The sequence below is a fragment of the Magallana gigas genome, chromosome 2, assembly GCF_963853765.1.
Source record: "Magallana gigas chromosome 2, xbMagGiga1.1, whole genome shotgun sequence".
In the NCBI taxonomy this organism is placed as follows: Eukaryota; Metazoa; Mollusca; class Bivalvia; order Ostreida; family Ostreidae; genus Magallana; species Magallana gigas.
The window spans coordinates 7,597,495-7,624,778 of record NC_088854.1 but is presented as its reverse complement, the minus strand read 5'-3'; the positions used below and the strand labels follow the sequence as shown (position 1 = coordinate 7,624,778).

Here is a 27,284-nt window from a genome sequence, read left to right as displayed (position 1 = left end):
AGATTGCATGTTTTTAGGGGGTTTTTTTTCGAGATGGCTGATGCACATTCTATGTATACATGTATTTTCAAATCAATATCAGTAGCTTGACATGTCAAAAGGGATAATTAAAATACTAGAGTTGATGAGATTTATCAGTGTGGCTTAAGTATAAAGAAAATATTGGTATTAATGAGTTTTCATTAATACCCCAAGTTTATTCATGCTTTGTATGAAAAGTTCTGTATCCCTCAAAATGTTCTCCATTTTTGCTTGCAGATCAATAGCAAGGAATTCAAACATTTCTCAAGAAGACTTGAAACAAGCTGCACGGACAACAAGGATAGATCTAGGTCATCCCAAGGAGTGGAAGCTCGCTAAGTGCATCCTAAGGTTACCAGAGGTCATTCTCCGTTGCCTTGACGACCTGCTACTGCACACGCTCTGTGAATACCTCTATGAACTATCTAACACTTTCACTGAATTCTATGACAGTTGTTACTGCATAGAGAAAGACAAAACAACAGGTAGCTAGTTTTTAAAAAGAATATCAGTAAATTGCACCTTTTAATTTGTAATGTTTTAAATATGTATAAATATCACTACATATACATGCTGAAAGAATGGATCACCGTATCGCTTCATCAAAAACGAAATATCTATTAATATTTCATAAATAAAGACAACTATACATCTAAATGTTTAAAAAAAATTCAAAATTTATTTTCTCAAAGTGCGTTAAGTGTCAATTAAGATATAAAAAAAAGTTGGTCTACACTCATAACACACACTTTGAAAAAATATTTCAAAGTGCTTGATTTGAACCAAAACTTAACATACTTTGAAAAATTTTCAAAATGAGTTAATTATGTCCAAAATAATTTAACGCACTTTGAAAAAAAATTTCAAAGTGCGTTGCCACATATACCAGTCTCCTTGTTTAGTACATGTCTTAGTTTCTAAGTTTGCTGAATGGGGATTTTTTTTTTTCATTATGATCATCTATTTTTGGCAATATTGAAAAACAGAGAAAATATAGTGGTTTTTATATGCTATAAAATAATTTTAAATTCACAAAAAATAACTTGCCAAAATTTAGAATGAAATAAAAAATTTGTTCCATTTTTGCAAATTTTGAAACACAGGAAAGAGCTTCACATAGTATATACCACTAAAGACAAGACCTAGGGGGATACATAGGGATTAGACCTGTAATCTCTACTGGAATAGGCTGCCATTTAATGTAGTAAATCAATTACATTTCTTCTTTGGTATCGAACTGATGAATGAAGTTGGCTCCTGCTTTAGTTTTAGAAACAGAATGTGATTGAGTTTTCGGGAATTGAAATTCAAGTGGAGCAGGGACAGATGGGATTTTTCTTGCTAAGAAGGGTTTTAATGGTTAAAGCATGCGAAGAAATATAAGAAATGTAATCAGACTATGAACAAATGACTTTCTGGAACTCCATTTATGTCAGTTGATGAGTATGTCAAAGTATTAAGCATTTCTGTGGAGACATTTGCTGACTCAGAATTTCTGACAGTCTCTTGCATTGCTATGGCATTGTGTTCGGCCATTGGCTATTCAGAATTTGACAGGAACTCTCCGGATGGCATTGCTGGCGGCTGATAAGGATTAGCAGGGGAGCTTAGATTGATGGCGCGCTTTGAAACTGACAGAGATGCATGTTTGATCACAGATTAGGAGTGTTTGCAAAACATTTTCATGGAAATTGAGGTGGTGACATCAGAATGCAAAACAAGAGACACAAAGCAAGAGAGGAGCTGAAGGTCAAGTGCTGTAATTCATTACCATGACATTGGCTCTTGTTTGTCAGGCTCTCAAGCACAATCAGTGGGAATTTGATTTAATGATTTATAAATACAATTTTTCCTCTATCAAATATTGCACATTATCCCATTAAAAATGAAGCTGATTTTGTCACGGCTCCTGTATGCATTTGATGTGCTGAATTATTATCTCGTTTATCATACTTGTTTACAATCAGTCTCTATCCAAAGATAAAATCAAAAATAAACCAAAAGCTATAAATTGCTTCAAGAAAAGTGAATGGTCAAGTGCTAATGATTGTTTAATGTGTTGTTTTTATGATGTTTTCAGTAAAAACTGCATATTTCAATTAATATCACATTGTCTTCATGTTGCTGGTGATACCAAGTAGAAGGTAAAAAATATTAGGAGGGAAAGCCAATAGACAGTTGATCTAATGATTACTCTTCTTGAAGCTGAGAGAATATGATTCATCAAGGGGGAAGTACTGTATACCCCATTATAGTTTTCTTATCTTCGATCTTTGCCTGCGGGTACATAAACCCTTTAGCATTCAGTACTCCTTATTGCATTCTGTATTTAGTAGATACTTTCTCTCTCATAGACTAGACAACAGCCAAACAGAAAATATTAGGTAATATGTACCTGGTAATTGAAAACTGGATCTGTAGGTAGAATCAGCCGACAGCGGTGATACTACTGTCATATCCTGGTACTGCCTAAAGGATTTTAATTGTAGGGTCTTTTTCCTGGAGGGATATATCATTACCCATTGCTTTAATTCATATCTTTTTATTATTCCAGGAGCAATAGTGAAAGTCAATATGAGCCGCCTTTTGTTGTGTGAAGCTACAGCTAATGTTATTGCTACAGGATTCCATGTTCTGGGAATAAATCCTCTGGAGAAAATGTGATAGAATTGACACACAAAATCCATATCAAAGCCATTCAATACAGCGAAATTGGAAGACCTTAAATCCAATTGTACAACTTTAGTAAACAGAAAATGTGAATGCAATAAATTGTATTTATCACAAATTTACATTATATTCTTTCATCATGAATTTTTTTTTTGTTAAGGTTCTGGCAGTTAGCGAGGATTTTTTTTTTATGAGATTTACGTAACATAGTTTGTCAAGTAATGTTTTTTACAAGGATTAATCCATGAAAATGTACTTCATCATGTTGAGTGAATGTCATAGTAATGTGGTTTTGTGTACTGAAACAAAACAGGGGGCTGGTGATGGATAGGTAGCAAGGCCCCTCAGGATGGATTACACCATTCCAGGGAACAGGTTCTGGAAACACTGTAGTGATTTGTGAGGTGCACCTATAGGCTTCCATAATACCTCCTATTTATTTTCCATTTGATACCATTCCTATCAGCCATTGAGTGGGAATGGAGTGCACTTTGTTGTCATTATTACATGAAATATAGTACTTCAGCAAACAATGTGAACAGTTAAGTGATACGGCAGAGGTCAGACCTAAAGATCTTGTGTTATTGCAGTAAATGTAATATGATATATCTTGCTGTTAAGCATTGCAATCTTTGACCATAGTAATGTATCATCAGTATTTAATCAGTAATAAAAATTGCAGGTATGGTATTTACATGTAATACAATATTTTGATTTCATAAAAAATCCCATACATTTTGAGAACAACCAACTTTAAATTGGTATGGTGAAAATGACTTGAAATACAATAATTTAAAGGTCATCCACCAGTCACAATAGTACTTTGTAAGTCACAACCACTTATTAGCCGGGCTCTGCTGAAAGCAGAGTCCTGGCTGTAGGCAGACAAATCGCCAATGATACTATAAATAGCACAACTTCAAAAGTACCGGTAAACAAAAAACCGAGCAGCGTCAGAGTAAAAGCTTCCGCTATGCCAAATAGTTACACGGAGAGCCATGTTTTGTCAAATCTATTGGTTTTTTATTTGTTTACGAATAAATTTAGCGTTGAATTTTTTTCTTTTTTATTAATTACGTGTTTTTTAAACAAGACTATGCGTTTTGGGCACATATACAATGCGCATGAATTTCCATGAACTACTTTTCGAAGCATTGGTGTTTAGCTGCACATAGAAGTAATGAGGGGAAGGGGTTGATTTTATAACGCTTGTTTCAAATTTCAATGAAACTGTTGATTTTTTTCTACTATACAGACATAATTTTATTTATAGCCACTGACAAAACAATTTAGTTGCTCTCTGGCGTTTCCGACATTAAAAGCACGAGAGAGAGATTGCCAGTTTTTACTACACAATATGCATAATGACACATCAAAAGAGCCCGGCTTTCAGTACTTTGATTTTTAAAGTATTTATCCCCGATATCTTGAGTACTCGGATATCTCCAAGTTTTTAAACAGGCCCAGTTTGACTGTACTATGATTTTGCAATGGGTTGTCTCCTTAAACATTCATTTAAAAGCAGAAAGAGTGAAGAATGCAACCTCATGGTGATCTAATGCACTTTATATAAAAGCTGAAAATGACTCTTTAAAGCTGGAAAACAATACTATCCCTTGGATACCCCTGGAAAATCTCAAATTTTGTCAATGTATGTTCTTAATCAGACCCAGTAGAAAAGTAACATCCCCTCTTCGGGCCTGAGTATTGGCCTTGGGTCACAGTTTTAACAATTTATAATAAACACTATCTGAGGATGCTTGCACAGAAATCTCACAAATTGTAGCATTGTAGTTCTTGAGAAGATTTTAAACATATTCCATATTCTGAATATTTAGAATCTTCTCTAAAAATAAAAAGTTTTGGTATATCTGTGGTTTTTGAGAGAATTTTCTAATAAACACCTTATTTTCACTGTTTTGTGATAATCTCATTCTTGAAAATGGTTTCAACCTTTATATATTTACAATTTAGAATCCCCTTCCCATAAAAATTCATTGGTCCCAGTTTGGTTAAATTTAGCTTGTAGAAAAGAAGTAAAAAACATGAAAGTTCACAGACAGAAGATAGACAACTTTTGGTTCAGTAGAGCTAATAAAAATGCTGAATCTAGGACAACATGTAGACCTTTGGACCATACATCAAAATAACAAAACCATTATAATTTCAACATTTTTTATTTGTAAGATTTCTTGTGTCAGTTCCATGTTTTGAATTTTTGTTGACAAATATTTATAAACAACTGATTTCTTCATTCAGTAAAAAATATGAACAGATCTTGGTTCAGTATGAAAAATCTTGTCATGAACAAAGAAAAATAACTCAATTCAAACATATTCTACCTTGAAATATCTGCTACTTTTCTCCGTAATTAAAGTTTAAAATCATAAAGAAATGAATTTCCTTCGATATCACATGAAAAACAAATGTTTTAAACAGTAAAAGTAAAAAAAAGATGTAAAATCAACATATTAAAAAAAAGGAAATGTTGATGCTTGTGTTTTTTAAACACTGTAAAAATGAACATTATTATGCTTGTAATTAATAATGCAATCAGTCCACATAAGGAACAGGGATGGAGAATTTGTGTTTCCAATACAAAAACTGCTTCTTCCACTCCATCCATTCTTTCCACCTTCTCATTTCTGACTCTTTTCGTTTTAACCTCTTTTTCCATTCCATGTGTGGATTATAAGGCATACCTTTATGAAGTCTGTGCCCTGCCTGTTTTTTCAGTCTTCTGTCCTTGGGCAGGACTTTGTTTTGATACTCCTCTCTGATCCACTCCTCCCCACGCTGCCGCCAGTCAGGAGGGGAGGGGGCGGGCCTGACCTCTGAACTTGCTGTCACTTTTGTAAAGTTTGGCTTCACTGCAGCACTCTTTAGAATCTTCTTTCCTTGTAATCTTTTCCTCAATCTCTCTCTCATCTCTTCTTCTTTCTTTTCCTCCTGTGTATGTACACAAAACTACACAATATTAGATTTTAGTCAAACATGTATCAAAACATGAAATGAAATTCTTCTCAAATCTACAAACAAAACATTAAAATATCTCAAACTGGAAAAGGGAAACAACTTGAGCATTGTTATGTCCAGTTGCTGGCGTTCCACCCCACTACCTTGTCTTTCCAGTTTTTGAGGATCTTCTCCCTCAGTTCTGTTTCATGATGTCTGAGCTCCTCCTTCCTCCTCTTCTTTGCCTCAAGTTTCCGCTTCTTCATATCCTCCTTGATTCTTTTCTCCTCCTCTAGTTGTTTCCGCCTTTCCACTTCAAGCTCCAACTCTCGCTGAACCAAATCATTGGACAACTTCTCTGCCTGCAAAAACAACAAAATGAACTACATGTACCAAGTAAATCAACAAACTTCTCAAATTAATATATACATAGACATGTAATATATATTTATATCACATTTCTTGCCGTAAACTTTCTCTTAAACTACCGGTCCTCTTTGACCTCAGAAAGTAAAGTGTGTCCACTTTTTGTGGAGATCCATTTTGACTTCTACAAACCACACTACTTTACTTTACAGGGCTGTTGAATGTTTAAAAGAATTTCCAAACAAAGTAAATTGATAACATATTTAGTAAAATGTATCAGAAATTTTGTTTTTGAATATTTACATAAAATGTGTTAGAAAAAAGGTTAAGGTAAGGTTTGCAGCTTGCATTTTTTAGAGGTTGTACCAAAGTTACATACCATTTTGTTCACTATACTAAAGTCTTTTTTCTCATGAAATTCAAATGAATTTTGCCCGTCCCATTTTATAACTACAAAAGGTCAAAGTTCATGATTTCCAATTTTCATTTTGATGAAATGTAAACAATTTTGTGAAAATATGTACATTTTATACGTGAATATTATGGGGGTTATTTATGCTTAAAATGTTCGAAAATAATATCACTATTAATATCATGATTCACTTTTATTGATTTCTGATGAACTATCTAAAAATAGAATAAAATGCAACAAAAGTCTTAATTTTGAACTACTATTATGTAAACGAAAACATCTTATTTGAAACCTTTCCAAGTCCACCGATTTCAGGAAAAACGTATCTTAGAATATGTGTAATCTGATGTTTCTAAAACACTATTCAAAACCATATGATGGTGATTTCGTTTTCGTGAAAATTGATAAAATGCTTGTGTCCTCTAATTTTTTCATTGAAACTAAAAAAACCTCTCGAAATAAAAAAAACTGAAATCAATTATGACGTCATATAAATTTTGACGTCATAACTGAAATAAAAGGTAGTTGGTGTTACGTCACAATGAAAATGTGTGAGTTATCTCCCTGTAACCACAAACCTTACCTTAATAAGTCCAAAATTAGTACAAAGTTTTATATGCTGCAAATTGCAAATGTTGCATGTATGGTGATGAGGTGATGGGTTTATAAATGTAGGAATGAATGTGTTCATGTAAATGTTAAACAACAAATTAACTTACAATTTATAATTATATGACAAAAGTCAAGCTTATTATTTATTATCAAATTATCCTTTGTCTTGTAGACAAAAAATATCAATAATATATCAATCTGTAAACTGGTAAATTATACTATATACTATATTCTATGATTATTTTATAACACCACTTCTTGACTTTGTATTTTGGAGAGGGTTTATATAGGCTTTGCCTGTTGCCTAATCCATTTGATTACTCAATAAAATATGTTTAAATTAAATTATGTTGCATGTACAGAACTGTACAGTATGGGAACCCGGAACCAGGATTTTTCCTTAGAGCTACATTTCTGCAGCTACTCCTGTATCAACAACATAATGAACTATAAAATGAACTAATTCATTAGACAAAAAGGTGTTAATGCTGTCCTCTGAACTAAAATATACCACAGCTTCAAAACCTGTCTACATTAGTCTCTCTCTCTAACACATACAATAAAATGCAATAAACACTCTGCAATCACCTTTATTCTAGAGAACAGTTCCCCCAGAAGTCTGATGGACTCCAGTTTCCTCTGGGCTACCAAGAACCGCCTCTCTTCCATTTGAATCTTCGCCTGATACTGCCTCTCTTCCTCCAACCTCTTCCTCTCCTGGGCCTTCAGTCTCCTCTTCTCTTCCCTCTCACGTCTTCGCTTTTCCCTCTTCTCTAGTTTCTCTACACGTTTTCTCTCTTTCTCCTTCTCCTCTTCTTCTTTTTTCCTCCTAGGCAATCAGAATTCATTTAATCAGTTGGAAATTGTTTGAAATATCAAAATTGGAAAAATACTGGCAATATAGACGCAAATCATTTCAATGTATAATTAATTGAAATTTATACCAGGTGGAGTAGCATCAATCAGCCTGACATTATGTTTGAATTTTTTATGATTTAATGACTTTTTAAAGGTCTATTGACTGTTTTTTTTATCTTCAATTAATTGCAAACGATTAAATTATAAGCAATAAATTCAATATTTATTGGTTTTATACGATATAAAATGGTTTGGAACAGTTTACACTTTTTTATAAACCGCATCACAGTTTATAAAGCATAAACTCCCCCAAACCATTTTATATCGTATTAAACTAATAAATATTTCATTCACTCCTTAAATCATATGAACTATATCTTATTTCTTATCAAACAAGTTTTATATATAAACTCATCTACTTTTCTTCCTCGATTCTTTTTTCTTCTTCCTCTCTTTCCTTGCGAACTTTTTCTTCTCTTTCTCTTTCTAGCTGCTCTAATTTTTCTCGTTCCATTCTTCTTTTTTTAATGGATCTGTCCGACAAATGCTTTGTTTTGTCAAAGTCCACCTACATAATATTAACATTTTCATTAAGTATAATGGTAAATGTTAACTTTACTAAGGCCATCTCTTAAAATATTGTTATTTGCCCTCTTCTTCTTTCTTAATGTTTAAACTGTTGGTTGATAGTGTGGGAAATTTTTTTAGATTGCTTTATTTTATTTTGAAATCATTTTTCAAATTACATCCCATGTATGTATCTAAACATATTGATATGATTTACTTTCTTTCATCAAAACATGAAGACTTGAGAAAAACAATTGATGGTGCCTGTACTAGACTACTACCTGGTAGTCATACCGCCTCTTATCACATTACTGTATACAGGGAAATACCTGCCTTTGTTTCATTCTTGCCTCTTTCACCCTTGTTGTCAGCAGACAAATTTACCAGTAAGACTGGGCTAAATCGAAAATATTTTTATATAGCTGTGTTAATTAGATAAACTGTGTCTGCGTGGATTCAAGATGGGGCTACATTGTTTGCAGGTGTAGAATTGCAAAAACAACATAAGGCAAAAATAACCCTGTATACAGTATCACAGAAAAATGGGTCTCAAAGCAATGGCTTGCTGTGGTTTCAAGGATACGCAAATTCGTTGCCAATGACCCTATCAATACACAATGTTAATTGAATTTGCACTTCAATGAACATTTAATTTTGTGGATCAACTTAACAACGAAATCCACGAAAATTGTTATTCAATGAATATTGAAGAAACCACAGTATCAAATACACAAATTTTGTTTTCCTTCATCAAAACATGCTAACTTGGAGAGAGAATACAATCGATGGTCCCTGTAATGGCCATACTGACATGTACAAATATCCAATACCCCTCATACTGACATGTACAAATATCCAATACCCCTCATACTGACATGTACAAATATCCAATACCCCTCATACTGACATGTACAAATATCCAATACCCCTCATACTGACATGTACAAATATCCAATACCCCTCATAACAAAACTGACCGACCTGAATCAAGCCAATTGATATGTGGTCAGGAAATAGATTAAGGGTGTACCTTAATGCAAGATGTATATGCCTTCTCTTCTTCATCATCTGCTACATATAACAACTTCATTCCTCGCAGTGAGTCCATAGCTTTAACAAAACTTATATATTCTTTATACTGAACATACAAATCAAAAGTAATCCCTGTGTTAAAGCTGAAAGTCTGCAGACCATTGGATTTAACTGCAGTCATTTCTTTCCTGTATGGGTCCAACATAGGAATGTCTAAGCACCGCACCTCCCCAAAATTCTCAAACACTCTCTTGACCACCTGTTCACTGGGTCTGTCCTTCTGTCTGTGAGAGAACCACTTAGTTGGTAGGTCCTTAACATGTATGGTATCTGGTCTCTCTCCTGGTTTCATCTCATTCATGTTTTTGGCGTCTCTGAAGAACGAGTCCCAGTCGTGCTGTGAAGGGTGACTGACCTTGGCTTCTGCTGCCTTGACCTTCAGAACCTCAGGAAAGCCACTCAGTTTTATTGTCCTGCCATCCAGACACTGAATAATGGCCTTGATTTCCGTCTTTGTTTCTGCCTCTCCTTCCAATCTCATAAACTCCATTGTGCTTTTGATAATCTTCAGGGAAACAAAGGAGTGAGGTTTGGCCATGCGTTTAATTTTTTCCATCACCTCCCAGTTTGAGATAGACTTCCCTGAAACAAGATTTTGATGCAAAATTTCACAAATAATAGTCTTAAATATTGACAAAAAAAATTCTAAACTACAACATAATATGAATAGTGCCTGTTTGGGAGGGTAAAAGTTGAATTTGACACCACCGATAAAACCATTGTCAACCGACATGAAGCGGAGGGGTGTCAATTTCAACTGTTACCCTTCCAAACAGGCACTATTTATTTTATCATACTGAATCTTTTAATTTGTCTTAATTAAAGAAAACATTAGAAATGACGAGAATTCTATGGCAAACCATCAGGCATGTACATGTAACAATACCTGTTGTCAAGTGTGTTGCTAACGCTGTAGGTAATAAAATGGATTATAAACTGCATCTAAACCAATCAGATTTCAATATCTAACATGAAAGTGTATTAAAATATACTCATTTCCTGCTCCACAGATTTAAGAGGGTAGAAAGTTTTATTCTACACTATAGTTTAATGAGAACACTGATTTGTGTAGCTGCTAAAGTGAATAAACAGAATTTCAAATAATAATTAGATTCACAAGCAAATGTACAGTTCAATGAAAAAGAGACGTACCCATTTCTTTCAGTTTTGGCAGTTGTACACATACTGTAAGTTTGGCAATAGGTTTTAAGTAGAGTCCTTGTGCTTTGAACAATTCTACAGCTTCTGAAGTATCTGTGCAGAGTGTGGTCCCAGCCATGACTCAGAGATCCTTGGAAGAGATGTATGGTACCGTAAAAGTCATTGAAAACTTTGTATATATAGATCAATAATTTGAATAAGAATATTGGTGCTTTTATTTTGCTTCTTTAAAGTTTTATGGTAATATTTATGTTCTACATATTTTTCCATGTAAAGTATGTGTAAAGCTACTGCACACCATAACACACAAGGAGCTCAAAGATTAAATGATGAATTTTAATTTATTGGGATGTCACAAACGTTGAACATGTTAAAGTGCAACATCACAAATGAACTTGTGGCTGATAAAGTGGCTATTCCATTAATTTGAACTTACATGTACCCATAGGATAATAACAGAATTTTAAGATATAACTCACATTTGCAGACAAAGAAAGAAGTTAAAAAATGTAAAATTAAGTATTAAATCCATACCTTTTGAAAGATGTAGTCTCATAACTGCAACGGTGTGTGCAAACAAATTTTCATAATGCGCTAACGCTCATTTCTTAATTTGTATACACACATCGTTGCTTGAATATCACTTTAATCTTTCAATACCAATGTCAAAACTACATCTTTTTACGATGGAAAATTGGGTGAGTGAAGAGCTAACCACTGATCATGAGGTTCTTTAAGAAAAAAATTTTGCTGACAGATTTAAATGCATTGTCCTTCATTTGCCCTCCCAGTTTCTCTAATATCTCACACAGCCTATAAAACTATCCGGGTTCACAATTTCAGAAAATTCACTATTTCACTTCTGATCTTATGATTGTCAATGTACTCAAAGTTAAAATAGTTCCACCATTTATAAAAGTATTGTGAAATCATCTATGTTTCAATTTTAATTGTGATGCAGTAGTTAAAAGTTAAATTAAAACTGCTGAATGAAAAAAACCCCAGAATAACTGTCATTAAATTTTTAGGCCTAGGTTGGAATTTCTACCCTCGTCCAAATCTCCTGGGTTGTTTTACAAAAAATCTTATCACAAAGATTTGATGCAGCCTTCATATTTATTGGAAATATGCATCAATAATGTGAAGATTGTATACATTCTGTATTTTTGTCAGCATTTATATAAGAATATATTTTTAATTCACCTACTGATTTTCATAAAAGGTAATTCAGGCAGACATATATATTTTAATTGTAAATCTAAAATTCCAACGATCAATGCTTTTAATCTAGGCATGCTGATTACGGGGAATAGTAATGTGGACAGGTTTATGTCTCGTAAGTGTAACCAGTCGTAGGCAGGAACGTACAAATGACGTCCCTAATCAGATTGCTGATCGAAGTATTCCAATGAACAGGATGATTAAGTTAAAAGAATGTAATCTTTTAAAATGTAAACTTTCCTTTAAAAAACTACGAATTAAATATGATTCTGCATTTCGTACCTGTTTTCATTGGAAGTCCTTTATTTCAAAGCTATCCGTTACCCTCCATTCGGCTTTGGCAAGAAAACAAATCGGAAAATTATGAAGGGCAATAATAAAAGAGTCGGAATGAAGAATAAAACTAAGACGGAATAAACGGTACATAACATAACAACATTGGTGTAGAACAAATATTAATTTGCCAAATATATTCATATAAAAGTAAAAAAGTATTTGTTTAAACAAACAACAGAATAAAAGTAAAATGATATATCCCTTCCGTTCTACCAAGTGTACTTTGAAATTGTTACATAGAATTCGCGGTGACTAAGTTTTCGTTGATTTCGTGGACCTTCTCTCCAACGAATGAAAATCTCAACTCTCTGTTTGATTACAGTTTTATTTAATTTTCCTTTTTGCAAATTTTCTTTCGTCTAAAGGTATGTACATATAAGAAATCTTCGACAGAAAATAAATAGCTTTTAGAAACGGGACAAAAAGTTTGTGTGAGTGTGTGTTTGGGGGGGAGGGGGTGAACGGTAGGACATTAATTTGAGAGAAGGGTCGATAAAATTTGCAAAAGGAAGTGGGAGGGGGTATGGGCCCGTGTTTCTATGTGTCTTCACAAGGCCTCTAAGCAATATAGGTTTAGGACAAAGACATGTTACGGGTCTAGTGGTGATGCCCTTAAAAGTTTCTGAATCTAATTGAGAAAGTATCATGAAATTGTAGATTTAATTAGCTTTTCCACTGGTTTTCCTGTTAGTTATAACGTAAGAGTCAAGAGATTTATAACTATTTTGAAGAAATATTTAGATGAAAATGAAAGAAATTCACACATATACATGTATATACATATATGTCACAACTTGCATAGGCGTCGGAACCGGGGGGGGGGGCTAAGCCTAGACCCCCTTTTTTTGCAAAGTTAGACCTAACCATTAGGAACATAGCATCAGGGAGGGTTCTGCCCCCTCACTTTTTCTAGCAGCAAACAAAAGTGTTCCTAAATTTACCTTAAAAAGATTGAAATATTGAAAATTGAAGTAGATAGATTTTGGTATTTTTTTTTCTTGTCAAGATTTCTGATGATTAGTCTAGGCCCCCACCCCCACCCTTTCAATTTGCTTCCGACGCCACTGACTTGCACAATCATAAAACCCTTACTCGAGAACACATTCAAATAGGAAAGTGTAGAACACTACCTCAAATCTTTGATATCGTGTTGCTTTGTAAAAAATACGGTGCTGATTTCAAGTGATATTCTAATAGCTGTTTAAAACAGGAGAGAAATTAATCAGATGCTATATGTATACTCTCTGATTACATGTGCATATATCTGATCATAGATCACGGAAAGGTTTGTCATTGATCACCTTTTTGTCTGAATTATAACCTAGTTTGAGTGGAAGACGCAGTGGTACCTTTGATTCTATAAGAAAATCATGGGAATCTATCTCAAAGTTGTTATAAAAACAGTCAGGGAGAATATCTAAAGACAGGAACTTTATACATGTAAATTTGAAATATATTACATGTATTAAAAACTACAGACAGGAGAAGATATGTAATTGAATTAAAATGCAATAAATAATTTGTGTCAATTTGAATGAATATTATGAAGCATACATGCAGTTTCAAATGATTTTCATCAATTTTTGAGATTAGGGATCGCTTCTGTCTTGTTTTAATTTTTTGGTAATAAAACATTATTATAAAATTATTTGATAATTCATATTTGCAATAATCATTTTCAGGAAATCTAAATAGATATGCTTCCTTATATGAACAAATGGAATAGAGAAAACATTCACTTAAGTGAACTTTTTAATGACGCACGAGTTTATCGCCTGCATTATTGTAACATTTAATCACGCTTATTGTAATAATTCTGAACGGTTTGCTTTTTTTAAACGGAAATATAAGTAATAAACAACGTTAAAAAGTTCACCGGGATATGAACATGGTTGGTACGTGATCAAATCTTTTGAGAAGCCCTTTGACGCTCTACCGGATTTGGTCACGTGACCAACCAAGTTCATATCGGTGAAGTTTTTACCTTGATGTTTATTTTTTTAAACGAAAAAAAAAACAGTTAAATATTACGTATAATACTAGAAATATAAACATAAAAGAATTTATTACATACAATATTATGCAAACTTCAAGAGATGTTAGATGTAAAATAAATTACTGATAAGGATATTACATGTAATACAGGAAGATGTTAATGCAATTATATAAAAACAGATTGGATGCTATTACTGCTGTACAATCTGCGCGTGCTGCATGCTGGTAGTACGATTTGTGTAATAAAGCCCTGAGGCAGTGAAAACTCTAGAGGTGATATTAATTAAAATTTGGCATAAACTGCTGTAAAATTTGAAATTACTTGAAATATAAACTCGTAGACAGGTGTGATATAAATTACAGTAAGGCTATGTCTCTAGACAAGTAATAAAGTGAAATATTTTGAAAATTTTGATCTAGTTGACAACTATATGCCATATATACCTTAAAGGAGGCTGGAAGGTCAACAAATTAACCATCAGATCTACCTAATATTTTAAGATACGATTCGTTTAGCTATATACAATTACTTAGTAAAGAAAAAGTCCATATGACCTACCATTCAAATTTGGGTGTTTTCCTATATCTTTATATAGAGCTCTTCTTCTAAAGGAGATCAATTCAGTCTACAAATGGTCACGACTATCAAGCCCTCTTAATATCATCAAACAAAAAATACATGTATAAAGGTGAAGACAGAGACACAGCAAAAGACATTGTCACAGCAGGGGGGTGCCACGAATGTGTGTTTATAAATAAAACAAGACTTGAAAACAAATGATAGCCATTTATTATCATGTGGAATGAAGTCATATAATTTTCATAAAACACTAAGTTTCAAGTTTCAGATTGATGTTAAAACTAGTCACATATTTCATATCTACAAGTGGTGAATGAACAACTGAACAAATATAATCACATGTAATTTTACACCTTTAATACTGGTTGTTACAAATTTCTTTACTACCTGGTACTTGAGTGGTAGCCTAAAAGCTTGCATTTCATGACCCGATTCTAATGTACATGTATACATTGAAAAAAAAAACCCAGAAACAAAAATGGGGCTATTATAAAATCACAACCATGCTTATTCCTGTTTTCATACCTGACCAGGAAAAAATATTATAAAGAAATCATTAAATTCATTCTTATATTTTAAAACAAAACATTCTTATATTTTAAACCATTTTAAAGCAACTGTAGCAATTGTTTGAACCAAAATATGTACACATTTTTTGTTTTAAATTGTATTGAAGGAAGATATACATCAGCAAAAAAGCTCAACAAAACAATGTCTAAATGTTGCATAACAGGCTAGAAACTTGTTTTAATTATTACTTACACTGTATTATAAGTGCATAAACATACCCTAAATTTAAATAATTTTCAGTATAACATCAACACATTATTTATCACAAGAAGATGAACATTGGTCTCTAATATCCTGAGGTAAAGAATATTGAATAACAATCTTTTTAATACTAATAGTTTACAAGATATACTAAGACCTAAAAAAGGTATTTGTTGAATGAGCACTACCTACCCGTTTCATGGAATCTGAACGAACAAGTCATCAAGGTCTGCTGTAAGTAAGACAGTAAGTGTAAACCATTGAAATATACTACATATACATGTACATGTACCGCTACATTGTATATTCTCTTCAGGACCTCTTACATTAAGACAATGACAGCTAAATGATTGATTCATAATCCTGAAAATCGATATGACGCACAAACTGGGAAAAATATCTTGCTCAAATATATAAACAGTACCAACTATATTATGATTACCGAGAGTCTTGTTACCATAAGACCTGGAATCAACTCCTCCTAAGTAAAATGTCACAGAAATTGACAGAATACAATGTATACTACTATTGTGCTCAAGTATCTATCAAAAGAAAATTCCATTTATACAATCTACATTTGTATGATACCAATTAATAGTCACGGGTCAATTCTTAATTGTTCTTGAATTTAAAAATAGTTTCAAATTGAATGTTACAATGTATAATACAGAGCATCAATTATTTTTTTTCCAAAGAGAAAGTCAGAGAGCTACCAAAATCATACATACTGGCACTTTTGAACTGGTAAAACGAGTGATGCTACCAATAACATACACATAATTGTAACAACGAAAAATAATAACATTTAGTAAGTACATTTACACAACTAATTGAAAAGGCTGGATAATTTGTGTCTGGCCCAGAATAAAACCTGGGACCTTTGCATCATTGTAGTAAGGTGCTCTAGCACTGAGCCACCCAAGCTACATGTAATATCCACAGTCCATGCAAACTTCTAACCCACAGGTATTTGTACTATACTTCTACATTGTAAATACCATAGGTTTATCATATAAGTTATTAAGACATTAACAAGTGTTTAAAAAAAATGATATGTCTTTCTTTTACAGTTATACATACTAATCTTTGTAAATTATCAAGTTTGAAAGAATTCTTTGCAAGAATGCTATGGAAAATCGGTAGGATTATTTTTATCTGGGGTGGAAATTTTAATACCATGTATTTTCCATAGGTGCCTAGTTTTACTGTCTGCCCTGGAATAGAATTTCCCACACACGTTACACTCAAAATGAGGAATGTCCCCACAATTGTACCGCTCATGTCTCATCTGAGATTTCTTACTGCTGAACCCTGAACCACACTTACTGCACTGAAATACTTTGCTTTCACTGTGTCTAAGACTCTGTGTCACCCTTTTATTCTCGAGCTTTAAAACTTTCCTTGGAGGGGTTTCTACTTGCCCTGGGGAGGAGTGTCTGGTTTCCATGTCAACATTATCCTGATTGGACTCTGTTTCCCCAAACAAATCTTCATCTTCTTCAGGATTGTGAGAGTATAATTCGGATTTAATCTGTGCTGACCATAGCTGGAATTCATCAGTATCTCCACTGTCTTCAACCACCTGTTTCTCCTCTACAAATTCTTCTTTTGGAGTCAAATTGGAATATTGTTCCTCTGTTTCACTTTCAAAACTCCCTGTATCATTTTGATAATGGTTTTGGGAATCATGCAGGCGTATAATTCTTTTCGGATTTTGTTTTCTTTTTGGACGACTTGAAAAATTTGGCAGGTTTGTCTCGGATTCCTGTTCATCTGTTAGTTCCCTGGGTTCTATCTTGATTGTGGACACATCTGACACGGCAAATCTTTCTTCTTCAGTTTGATTCGGAATAAAGTTATTTTGTTCAATTTCATCTGTTGACATTTTTCTCTCCTTTGGAAAGTCTATACAATTATCCAGATCATGATGTTCATCTGAAGCTTCTTTCGACAACTCTTCTCCTTCTACATGACAAACATTTTGTGTTAGATTATTTTCAACATCATCATTTATGTATTCTATCTGAGAGCTACAAGCTTCAGTGTCTCCAAGATCTTCGCGATGGTCATTTGTGATGTGAACTGCATTGTACTGTTTTCTTGGATATCTAGATAGATAAGAATTTCTTTTGAAGTGTTGCTGCTTTGTATTTTTCAGCTTTCTGGAATGTTTAATCTTGGCATCAAGAGATGTCCTTTCTGGTCTACTTCTTCTGTTGCCAGAGGGTAAAACTTTGTGTATTTTGACCACATCTTGACTTTCTGAGTCCAGGGTAGACAAACATATGATGGCGTCCACCTCTACATCCCCGCGTGATTGATAATGTTCCTCACAGATCTGTAAAATCACAGACTGCAGCAAGTGACACACATCCTCTTTGGGCTGTCTCTTGTACTCGGTCATGGTCAATCTTCCAGCATTTATCTGCAATAGATTGTATTGATAATGTTTTAAATTTTAATATTGCATTTTGAAAACTGATGTATACAATTAACTTGCTTTAAATAAAGCGACAGGGACAAACATCTATAATCTGCAATAAATGTTTCCTTTGTGTATAATTCATTAATACAACATATAAAGATAAGCAGCCATAAAACAGATACATGTAATATGTTACATGAAACTATATTGAAATAAGATGACCTTCCGTTAATTAAAGAAACTGAGGATCAACTGCATATACACAATTCATAACACAATATATTGTTTGTTAATACTGAAGATCTTATCCATTTAACAGGTCTTTATTCACGACAAATTTTCAGAAGTTATGGATCTTAAATTTTAGTCAGAATTTCCTCGAACCAACAATTAATTCTTCTGCACAACAAACCGATAAGGAGTGTTATAAAAATTTGGAATGCAAGGACTTGAGACTATCATTTATCGCTCTGATAATGCCCACATTTGTTGGCAGGCTCTCAACTGAAAAGAAACACCAATACCTTCGCCTGTCACTTCGCCATGAAAGCCTTCCTAAAATTTCTATAAATGCCCGTATCTTCCAAAGTTTCCGTAACCGCAATCATTATTTATTGCTATGTGCCGCGCGTGAATGCAATAACGTTATTTGTTATTTATGTTATAAGTAGATGTTGATGTAAATATGGAGAAGAATGTATCTGTTTATTCATAAATGCATTAAAATGGTGTAATGTAATCTTAAACATACACCAGGGTGCGGATCACAGGATTTGAAGTTATAAAGGGGTGCCAATTTTTACCCTACAAAATCGCTAGATTTTGTAGGGTAAAAATGAAGTCTTCAAATATTCACTTTTGTGATATTTCTTCTCGTAATTATACTTAAAAAGTGTAAAAATTATTTATAATTTTCAAAGGTTTGTAGATACATGCAGTAATCCCATCAAAACAATCTGCCTTAAAATTGCAGAAATATAAGAAACATTTCTTTTTATTACTTCTTAGGAATGGCTGTAAATAAATTAATCAGTTTAAAAAATCATGTTCAACGGGACGATGTAAAAGATACGCAATGAAAACTAAAGTAAGCCTCCTAAATTTTATTTTGACATTTTTTTTTGGGGGGGGGGGTGCGCCCTTTTGAATCCGCCACTGTACACAAGTGATCGAAGCACTCGTAGGGATTGGACTCGACCGTGCAGCTTAAACTTGTTACATTTAGCATTAACGTGGTTGCCCCTCCGATATTATATAGACAACAGTTTTCTATATCCGTTAAAATATAATCCAACAGTATGTATCAGAGGCGGATCCAGCAATTTGGAAATGGGGGGGGGGTCCATTTGATGAATACCAATATGTGCAAAATTTATCATTTGTCAATAAACAAGGACTTTTTGAACGTTTTCCGTGCGTATACAACTGTATTTAATAAAAATTTATCTCATCACCATCTATTTCACATCTATTTCAACAGCAGAGTGCACTGCATTATTGAGCGTTTTGGTTTAGGTACGGAAGATTTGCATAGTATCTAGCCTCAAGAAACCCAAGTCTCCAGCAATGAGAAAGTGCGTCTATGCTTGATAGAAAAGAAACACTAAGAAACAAAAAAAATAACAGCCTATTTACGAGAAACTATCATAAAAATGTTTATTTTGGTAATTTTTTTTATGTCTTTGATGTTTTTAAATTCTGAACTATTTATCGATTTTGATTTCTATCGATTGCCTTCTTAAGGATGACGTTTACTCAGAATGAAAAAAAAATCCACTGATGATAATGAAAAACCATCTATTGTGTGTTACAGACCTTTGCTTGTATTGTTATTTTTCACTTTCAGAAAAGTAGGTCAATGACCTACTTTTTGAGTTAATGGCCATTGAATATTTATTGAAAATTCAAGAAAAATCCCATAAAATTTTACACTACAATTGAGATTTTCTTAATTATAAAAATATCACAAATAATTAAACACTTTAAAAAATAAGATACAGTTTACAAATGGTAGTGGCACTAAATAAGTACACAACATTAAGATTTCAGCATCATTTTTTAAAAATAATTCAGTCCGAATTTCCTCTATCAGTTTTCAAATCCCTACCCATTTTTGATTCAATTTTACAAAAAATTGAATGATGATAATACAAAAACATTTATGATATTGACCTACCTATATTGACCTTATTCTGTTGGCATAAAATTTATATGAGGTCAATGATCAAAATTTTGAGATATGATGTCTTTTATCGTTTTTAAGCATTTTTCAATATTATTATTATTCGGGCCATAAGTAAGTGAGGTAAAACCAACGGAAAATATGCAAAATTACGTAGACTTAAATATAAAATCCTAACTTTTAATATTAGACTACTGCCAAAAAACTTTTAGCAGAAAACAAAATCTGCAAAATTTAGTCCGAATTTCCTCTGTTTGGCTAAAAGTCAATTTTTGTTTGAGCATAATTCCATAATTAAGTAAAACTATTGAATGTTTTGTCAATAATAATTCATTTCATAAATACTTTTTGTGTTTAGAACAAATTTTACTCATTACATTGAACTTTTTAACAATTGGAATTTGAGAACTCAAACCCTGAGTAAATAACACCCTTAAATGAAGGTCTTAATGATAGGACATGACAAAAGAATGGAAATAATTTATCTGCTAAATAGATGGTACATGTGCAATGGTAAAAGCAGTTAAAATTGTCGTCCCAGGGAACTTGATGGGTGCGCTTCATCATCCAGCACTAGTACAGATGCGATCATATTTAGAAAAGTTTTGAAAAGTTGGGCATTTTCATAATGGTTTACATATAAACCCTTTACATGGCATTTTTGTAATAGAATTTCCGATTCTTGGAAACAAAACAAAAAAAGGCTTTCTTTTGTGTTTCATGTGGGTATGTAGGTAGCTAGCATTCCAGAAAAATAGCATAACCCGCATAAGCGGGTCATGTAATTTTCTTTGTATTTTTCGTATGAAACGAAGTAAAATTTATTATGATAAATTTAGTTAATGAACTAAACAATACCTTTGAAAGCGGCTTTTTAAAGTAAAACGAATGCGTGTACTCGTACTTGAACGTCGTTTTACTCGATGGCTTGTCAGGAGTAAAAATACATTGTAGATGTTATTTTAAATCTGTATTTTTAGTGATACTGCTGAATTTTATGTATTTTTTCTTTAATTTTCCACATGTTTACTCAGTGTAGTAAACACCAGATGCTGAAGGGGAATACAATGTACTTTATTTCGATAAAAAATCGATAGGGTTTTTTCACATAAGAACAAAATTATGGGACGCAGTACGAAATTCTTTAAATAAGCAATTTTAAAAGCATTTTTTGAGATAATTACAGTATTTCTATTATAAATTGGAAAAATTGCCTTTGAATAGGCATTAAACGTTTTTTAAAACAATCATATGTCCCAGAGAAGGGGGGGGGGGTCCGACCCCCGGAACCCTCCTCTGGATCCGCCAATGTGTATTACTTGATATTACTTTCCAATTAATTATACAAAATATATGTTTATTAAAAGGTGTTCGTGCTGATACATGCATGTAATCTGAAAAAAAATCGTATTCATCCTATAGGCCTATCAGTTAAAAAAATTGCGTAACGTCAAACAGTAATATTTTTCCGAATGCATGGGGTCGGGCTTTTCCGCCGAAATCATAGTTAGAAAGGTTAGGCCTATACAAATTCAGTCAAAACTGTATATTTCAGTATATCTCAATGAACATTTAAATAAAATGGTTAGACCGACATGCATGTATCAGGCACGTAGCATCGCTTTTGAAAGTGTGTGTGTGTGGGTGGGGGGGGGGGGGGGGGGGACTCATCCAAAAAATCTTCACAAGCAAAAAAAAAAGACATCTTATAAAAATCTTCAAAATCCTAATCTGTGTGGGGGGGGGGGTGTTATGGCCAACTCAAGGTTAATTCAATTTTTTATTGGTGCGCCCCCCCCCCCCCCCCAACGCTACGTGCCTGCATATGGTTCATGTATATCTGTTCTTAATATCAACACTTTATCATATGATATATTGTATGCGGCACGCCAAATTCATAAAAATAAGCTAAACATACTTTCACAATCGATAAACTAAGTTTATCGACTTAACATTAACTATAGTTTAGGCTAAAATGAACATTCATAGATATCAAAATTAGAATTATGAAATGTTGATTGATCAAACTTGAAGTTGTTTTATGTCTTCTTTGAATTTTTTTTTTTCACTCAAATCAAGACATCATGTACCATTGCTGTTGATTGGTGAACGCCTTCAAAGAATTCGACGACAGGTGCCCGTTGTATGCAGTTTATTTTCAGGATTTGTTTCCAACCAAATGCTCGGTACCATGCTCACAGCTGTGTATCAGTCGTTGAAGAAATGTGTGTTTATATCGCCTCATTTCTGTTGATATCATAAAGTATTCATGAGGAAATCGACGAGAAAAAATTATCCTGCTCCAGGTAATGGCGATATAATCAAATTAACTGTTACAATTGTTCATCGTTTGTGCTGCTGGTCGAGATAACATTTCTATGTTTGCAGTAAAGCGCACTCATGAATTATTCAAACCACGACCATGATACTGTCAATTACCCAACCTTTGGGATTCCTTGGTTCTAATCGATCGGACCTCACAATTATTCCCTTGATCTCCGAATACAAAGCCATAGGACAAGTAAGTCCCTCTGACTGATAGCTAGGCTTGTTTGGTGTTTGCTGTTTTGGGTCGAGACCTGAGAGTAGAATTTATTAAAACATACCTATTTTATCACTGGCATTCGTATTAAAATTATAAAAAGGTATTGAAGTCCCTAGATTGAGTGGCAGTGTAATGATTTACAGTCATAAACTTTATAGGGTGTCAGGTGGGGAAGGTAGGTTGCATTGCAGAAAATAATGTACATATTATGTAACACATAATTAAAAAAATTAAAAATATCAACATGATTTATCATTTATTATTGTTACAATTTAAAAAACTAAACAATTAGCAAGAAAATAGTTTTTCTTTTAAACGGCTTCTTTTGCCAGAAATTAAGTCTGACGTTCAAAGGCGCGGCAATTGAGTTAAAATTGTCATTGATCATACTGGTTAGATCCGGTTTTTGTTATATTCAAGTAAATTATTATAAGTTTTATTTCCAAAAAAGGAGAGAAAGGAGAATATCCAATTTCCCTAAATATATATCAATAAGAATTGCTTTAATTATCGATTGATTTCATACATCAGAGGTAACTTAAAACAAATAGGCGAAAATATGGCTATATGATACAATAGAAATGAAAAAAAAAACCTTATACAACACCAATGCAAAATTATGCAACACAAATGAGAAATTATGCAACACAAATGACAAATTATTCAATACAAATGAGAAACAATACATAAACAAATACAAATTGAAATTACACAATAAGAATGAAAAAACATAAACAACATATAAAACAACCTGATTGAAATATATACATGTAATATTGATAAGGAAATGTTTGTACAAATGAAATTTATACAAAACAAAACCAAGTATAAATTTATGCAATACAAATGGAAATTAAACAAAAGAAATGAAAAACAATGCAATACAAATTAACATTTATACAATACAAATGGAGAAGATCAAATATTGCAACCTTTTATATCCAAAACCAGTTGTCTGAACTTGTTAGAACTGCAGTTATTTTGTAGTGTTTACTTTATTGATACACTGTAAGTGACAATGTCAATTCAAATACCTTTGATATGTTTTAAAAATGTTACTTTTAAAAAAATTTCTTTTGATGTTAAATATGCTTGAATTATTTTGTGATTGATCAGGCGAAACAGACTGACGTCAGACCTACAAATAGGTGCAGTGTATGATCCATATATGGAAGAATTGGCTGTTTCTTCTTTAAAACGCACTGATCAACGATAACGATAATTTAACGTACTTCTGCTAAGTTTATATGGACAATGGGTAATTGAGAAGAGACACAGAGAGATGTAAATATTGACAATAAAGGCTTTCTTTGATGGTTTATATGGTGTTAATGAAAGCTACGACCATTGTAAATAAAATTAACGTAACCCGCTAAGGCAAGGTTCTTTTTTCTGCAATGCTCTCTACTTTTACTCCATGGACCAACACATAGAGCATTTTATTATCTAAAAACACTGACACCTACGCCAGGCCGATTGTAATTTTCTTTTTTTTAAGTCTTATAAAATAAAAAATAGATGTTTGTTATTGGTGGTTTCCAGGTACTGAAGTATTTTAAGTACTAGCCGAAAATCTACAATTCTGGACCACATCCAAAGTCTATCAGAACAAATATGACCTCATAGTCTACTGATATTGACCTTGGCCATAAACAAGAAAGACGAGAGTGTCACTTATATAAAGAAAAGTTCTATATAAATGAAAAAAAAAGCAAAATGAATTACATATATCCCGTTTTTTCCTATATCTGCATGTTTCTGTTATCAAACATCTCAAGTAGGAATTTTGGTAAATGAGTTCTGCGAAGCAATTGCCATGTTTGTCATATTGCTCTGTACGCTAGTTAACGGTTTATTTCTGCAATTTGACTTTAAAATATGATTTCGTCTCGGTAAAATGTGTATTATTTACATATTGTAAAAGGACAAGATAAAATTTAATCAAGAAAATTAAAAAAGCTTAAAAATCACATTTTTGTGATTATTAGCACTGAAGCTGAAGTGCGTTAGCTTTAAATTTTTTTAACGAAATTAGCTAGACAGCATAAGAGTTATATCAAATAAATATTTGTATAGTTTATACAAAATGACTTTTTCTGGTTCAATCAAACTCACACCAGAATAAGATAGAACAAGACGCAAGATTTAAAAAAAAAAAAAGATGATAAAGATAGGTAACCTAGGAATCCTAAACATTGAAACTGCTGAGTCGATTGTGCGTAAGAGGATTCTGAGAGACCGGGTCCTACCGACAAAATACTGGGATTGTTTGTTTCTATCGTTGAAAAGAGAAACCTTTAAATCAAGTAAATACTTTTATTCCAGTGAACTTTTCCCATTCTGCTTTTTAAACATTTACCACATAAAAATCGATCTCACCAAATATACAAAACTTAACACATACACTTTTCACTTTTTGATCAAACGTCAAAGCATAAAAATAACCAAAAAAAACCCCAATATTTTTTATAAGATCACACCACCTCTTTGAATAATACAGCTTCGTCTACCACCCCAGGGTGGGGGAGGGCCCTGTCCTCATGCACCTGTGCTACACACAGGAATGCTAGGGTCACTGGGACTTGAAGTCGAGCCACATTGCTGACTCTGCTTTGTCTACCACACGAAGCCTCGAAGTTTTTTGTGAAGGTTTTGGTTTGTTGCTCTTAATTGATCGCCTCAAAGAAATATGTAAAAAAAAAAAACCCAGAATGTAAGACACAAGAAGTAGTAAACTAGCATTACAAATTGGAAAAAACCCAATGATATTCATCCATATATACTGGAATAAAAGGAAAGGGCTCTTGCTCCAAAAGGTTGACCCGTTACTCAGAGATTTGGTTAAATCAAATAGTGCTTTTTGCTCGTTAGCCATGAACAACAAATTTTACACAGCAATGAGAGAAAATTGAATGATGATTTTTTAAATAGCATACATTTAAAATACTGAATTTGAATCAAGTTTTGACTTGTGGTTTATCATAATTGGGTAAGCAAGTGAATAAATACTCTTTATATAACGTGTGCGTTCAATACGAGCATGCATGCAAAGACGGTTGCATAATTTGTTTGAGATCGCCTGTCTGAACAAGCACGTGTATAGGTAAACAATTTTTTCTGTCTGTTTTGGAAACCGGATATGTATTGCTAAGGTGGTTCAGTACATCAATATATTTTATTTGATAGATCTTTAAAGTATTTAAAAAATACCCCCCCCCCCCAAAAAAAAAAATGTCCGATACTTGCTCTTAATCATTATACGCCTTTGACGTGTATTATGTAATTAAATTATGCATGAAGACCAAATTTTTAGGTCAAAAATATTTTCTTTGCAGCGCTAACGGTCTATTAATTGTGTCTATCATATCTCAAAATACATTGAAGACATTGAACACACCCAGCAAATAACATCATGGTGTGTCCAGCCGCCAGAACGTGGTTAATTTACACGACGTTTTTACACACCAAACACGCACGTACACGTACGTATATGCGTTCGCCCACTTAGGCTTGTTGGTATCATTACCGTTGTCTTCCCACAAATGTTTATTTAAAAATAAAATTTGGTGCCAAATTTTATTTTTAAATAAACATTTGTGGGAAGACACCGTGATCCGAATGAGTAAAACATTTTTTGTTGGGAATGTTGTTTGATCTTTCATCTTCAAAATGCAATTTTGTCACTGGACATTTGGCCATCCTTTTTCACTTTCATTTGTAAATTGAAGAGGAATAGAAGAAAACCTTCAGTTTGTTTAAGGATGAAAATCATTACTATGTAAACGGATAAATGCGCTCTATTTCAGCAGTTTTGTTTGTTTGTAATTCTTTTTTCTGGTTATTTGTTTTTGCTTGCTTTTTTGTTTGTTTGTTTTTTTTGTGAACATGCATGTTTTAAATTTGAAGCAGAATGAATGAATTAATATAAAGTGGAAACCACTGTTCTGAGGCGTTACCATGGTAAATGCTAGTAAGGTAAGCCCTGATCGATTAAAATCAATTGTTTTACTAAAATGGAATCAGGTTGTTATAGAAATATCATCTGTCAACATAAAGGAATATATTGCAAAAAGTGACAATTTTTGAAACCTCATATTTTGCGTGTTCATGAGATTAAAGACGTCCATTGCCCAGATAACAAGAATTACTTGGATCATGTCACATAACAAAGCGTATATGAAGTTATGAACCTATCATTTATTCAAATTTATTACTATATGTATTACAATTTAGCAGCACAACTATTATATAATGGGTATGTAAATCACAAAATCTAATTCATCCACAACTTGTATTTGATATATATGTGACCGCGTAGTTTTTACGGTGCTATGGTATTCTTCTGGATCTGCATCGGTCGTGTGCAGTACAAACCGGGTGAGGGAATGTTGGCGTAAAAGTAACAAGTTATAAGGTTGAGGCGCGCCGTGGGCCGTAAGTTAAAAACGAAGGTTATGTATGCCGTATTCCCAAGGGTCCACCAATATGCAATTCCAGAGAAATAAAACCAAGTGA

At 33.1% G+C, this 27,284-nt stretch overlaps 3 protein-coding genes across 5 annotated transcripts in view; 1 reads left to right on the top strand and 2 right to left on the bottom strand.

Moving 5' to 3' along the window:
* Positions 1–2,813, top strand: part of LOC105334153 (arginine--tRNA ligase, cytoplasmic) — a 41,072-nt gene extending 38,259 nt beyond the window's left edge. The window contains exons 14-15 of the mRNA XM_034443964.2: positions 259–506; positions 2,576–2,813. Coding sequence (XP_034299855.2) covers positions 259–506; positions 2,576–2,685 — 358 coding nt within the window. The 3' untranslated portion in view covers positions 2,686–2,813. The remainder of the gene's footprint in view (positions 1–258; positions 507–2,575) is intronic.
* Positions 2,814–4,849: 2,036 nt separating this feature from the next.
* LOC105334149 (A-kinase anchor protein 17A) lies at positions 4,850–12,301 on the bottom strand. 3 transcript variants are annotated; one of them, XM_034443966.2, is made up of 7 exons: positions 12,218–12,301; positions 10,706–10,844; positions 9,492–10,135; positions 8,314–8,462; positions 7,625–7,865; positions 5,811–6,008; positions 4,850–5,658 (listed from the first exon to the last, which is right to left on the bottom strand). In XM_034443966.2, exons 2-7 carry the CDS (start codon positions 10,830–10,832, stop codon positions 5,245–5,247), a joined length of 1,773 nt encoding a protein of 590 aa, XP_034299857.2. In that variant the 5' UTR covers positions 10,833–10,844; positions 12,218–12,301; the 3' UTR covers positions 4,850–5,244. The 3 variants fall into 3 exon arrangements, with proteins under 3 accessions (XP_034299857.2, XP_034299856.2, XP_034299858.2); XM_034443965.2 differs by having other exon boundaries at positions 10,706–10,866; positions 12,218–12,294; XM_034443967.2 differs by having other exon boundaries at positions 4,850–5,640; positions 10,706–10,866; positions 12,218–12,294.
* A 3,572-nt stretch (positions 12,302–15,873) lies between these two features.
* Positions 15,874–18,635, bottom strand: LOC105334150 (zinc finger and BTB domain-containing protein 49). Its single transcript, XM_066074789.1, has 2 exons — positions 18,567–18,635; positions 15,874–18,042 (listed from the first exon to the last, which is right to left on the bottom strand). The coding sequence occupies exon 2, from the start codon at positions 18,019–18,021 to the stop codon at positions 16,744–16,746; it is 1,278 nt and encodes a 425-aa protein (XP_065930861.1). The 5' UTR covers positions 18,022–18,042; positions 18,567–18,635; the 3' UTR covers positions 15,874–16,743.
* Positions 18,636–27,284: the final 8,649 nt, after the last annotated feature.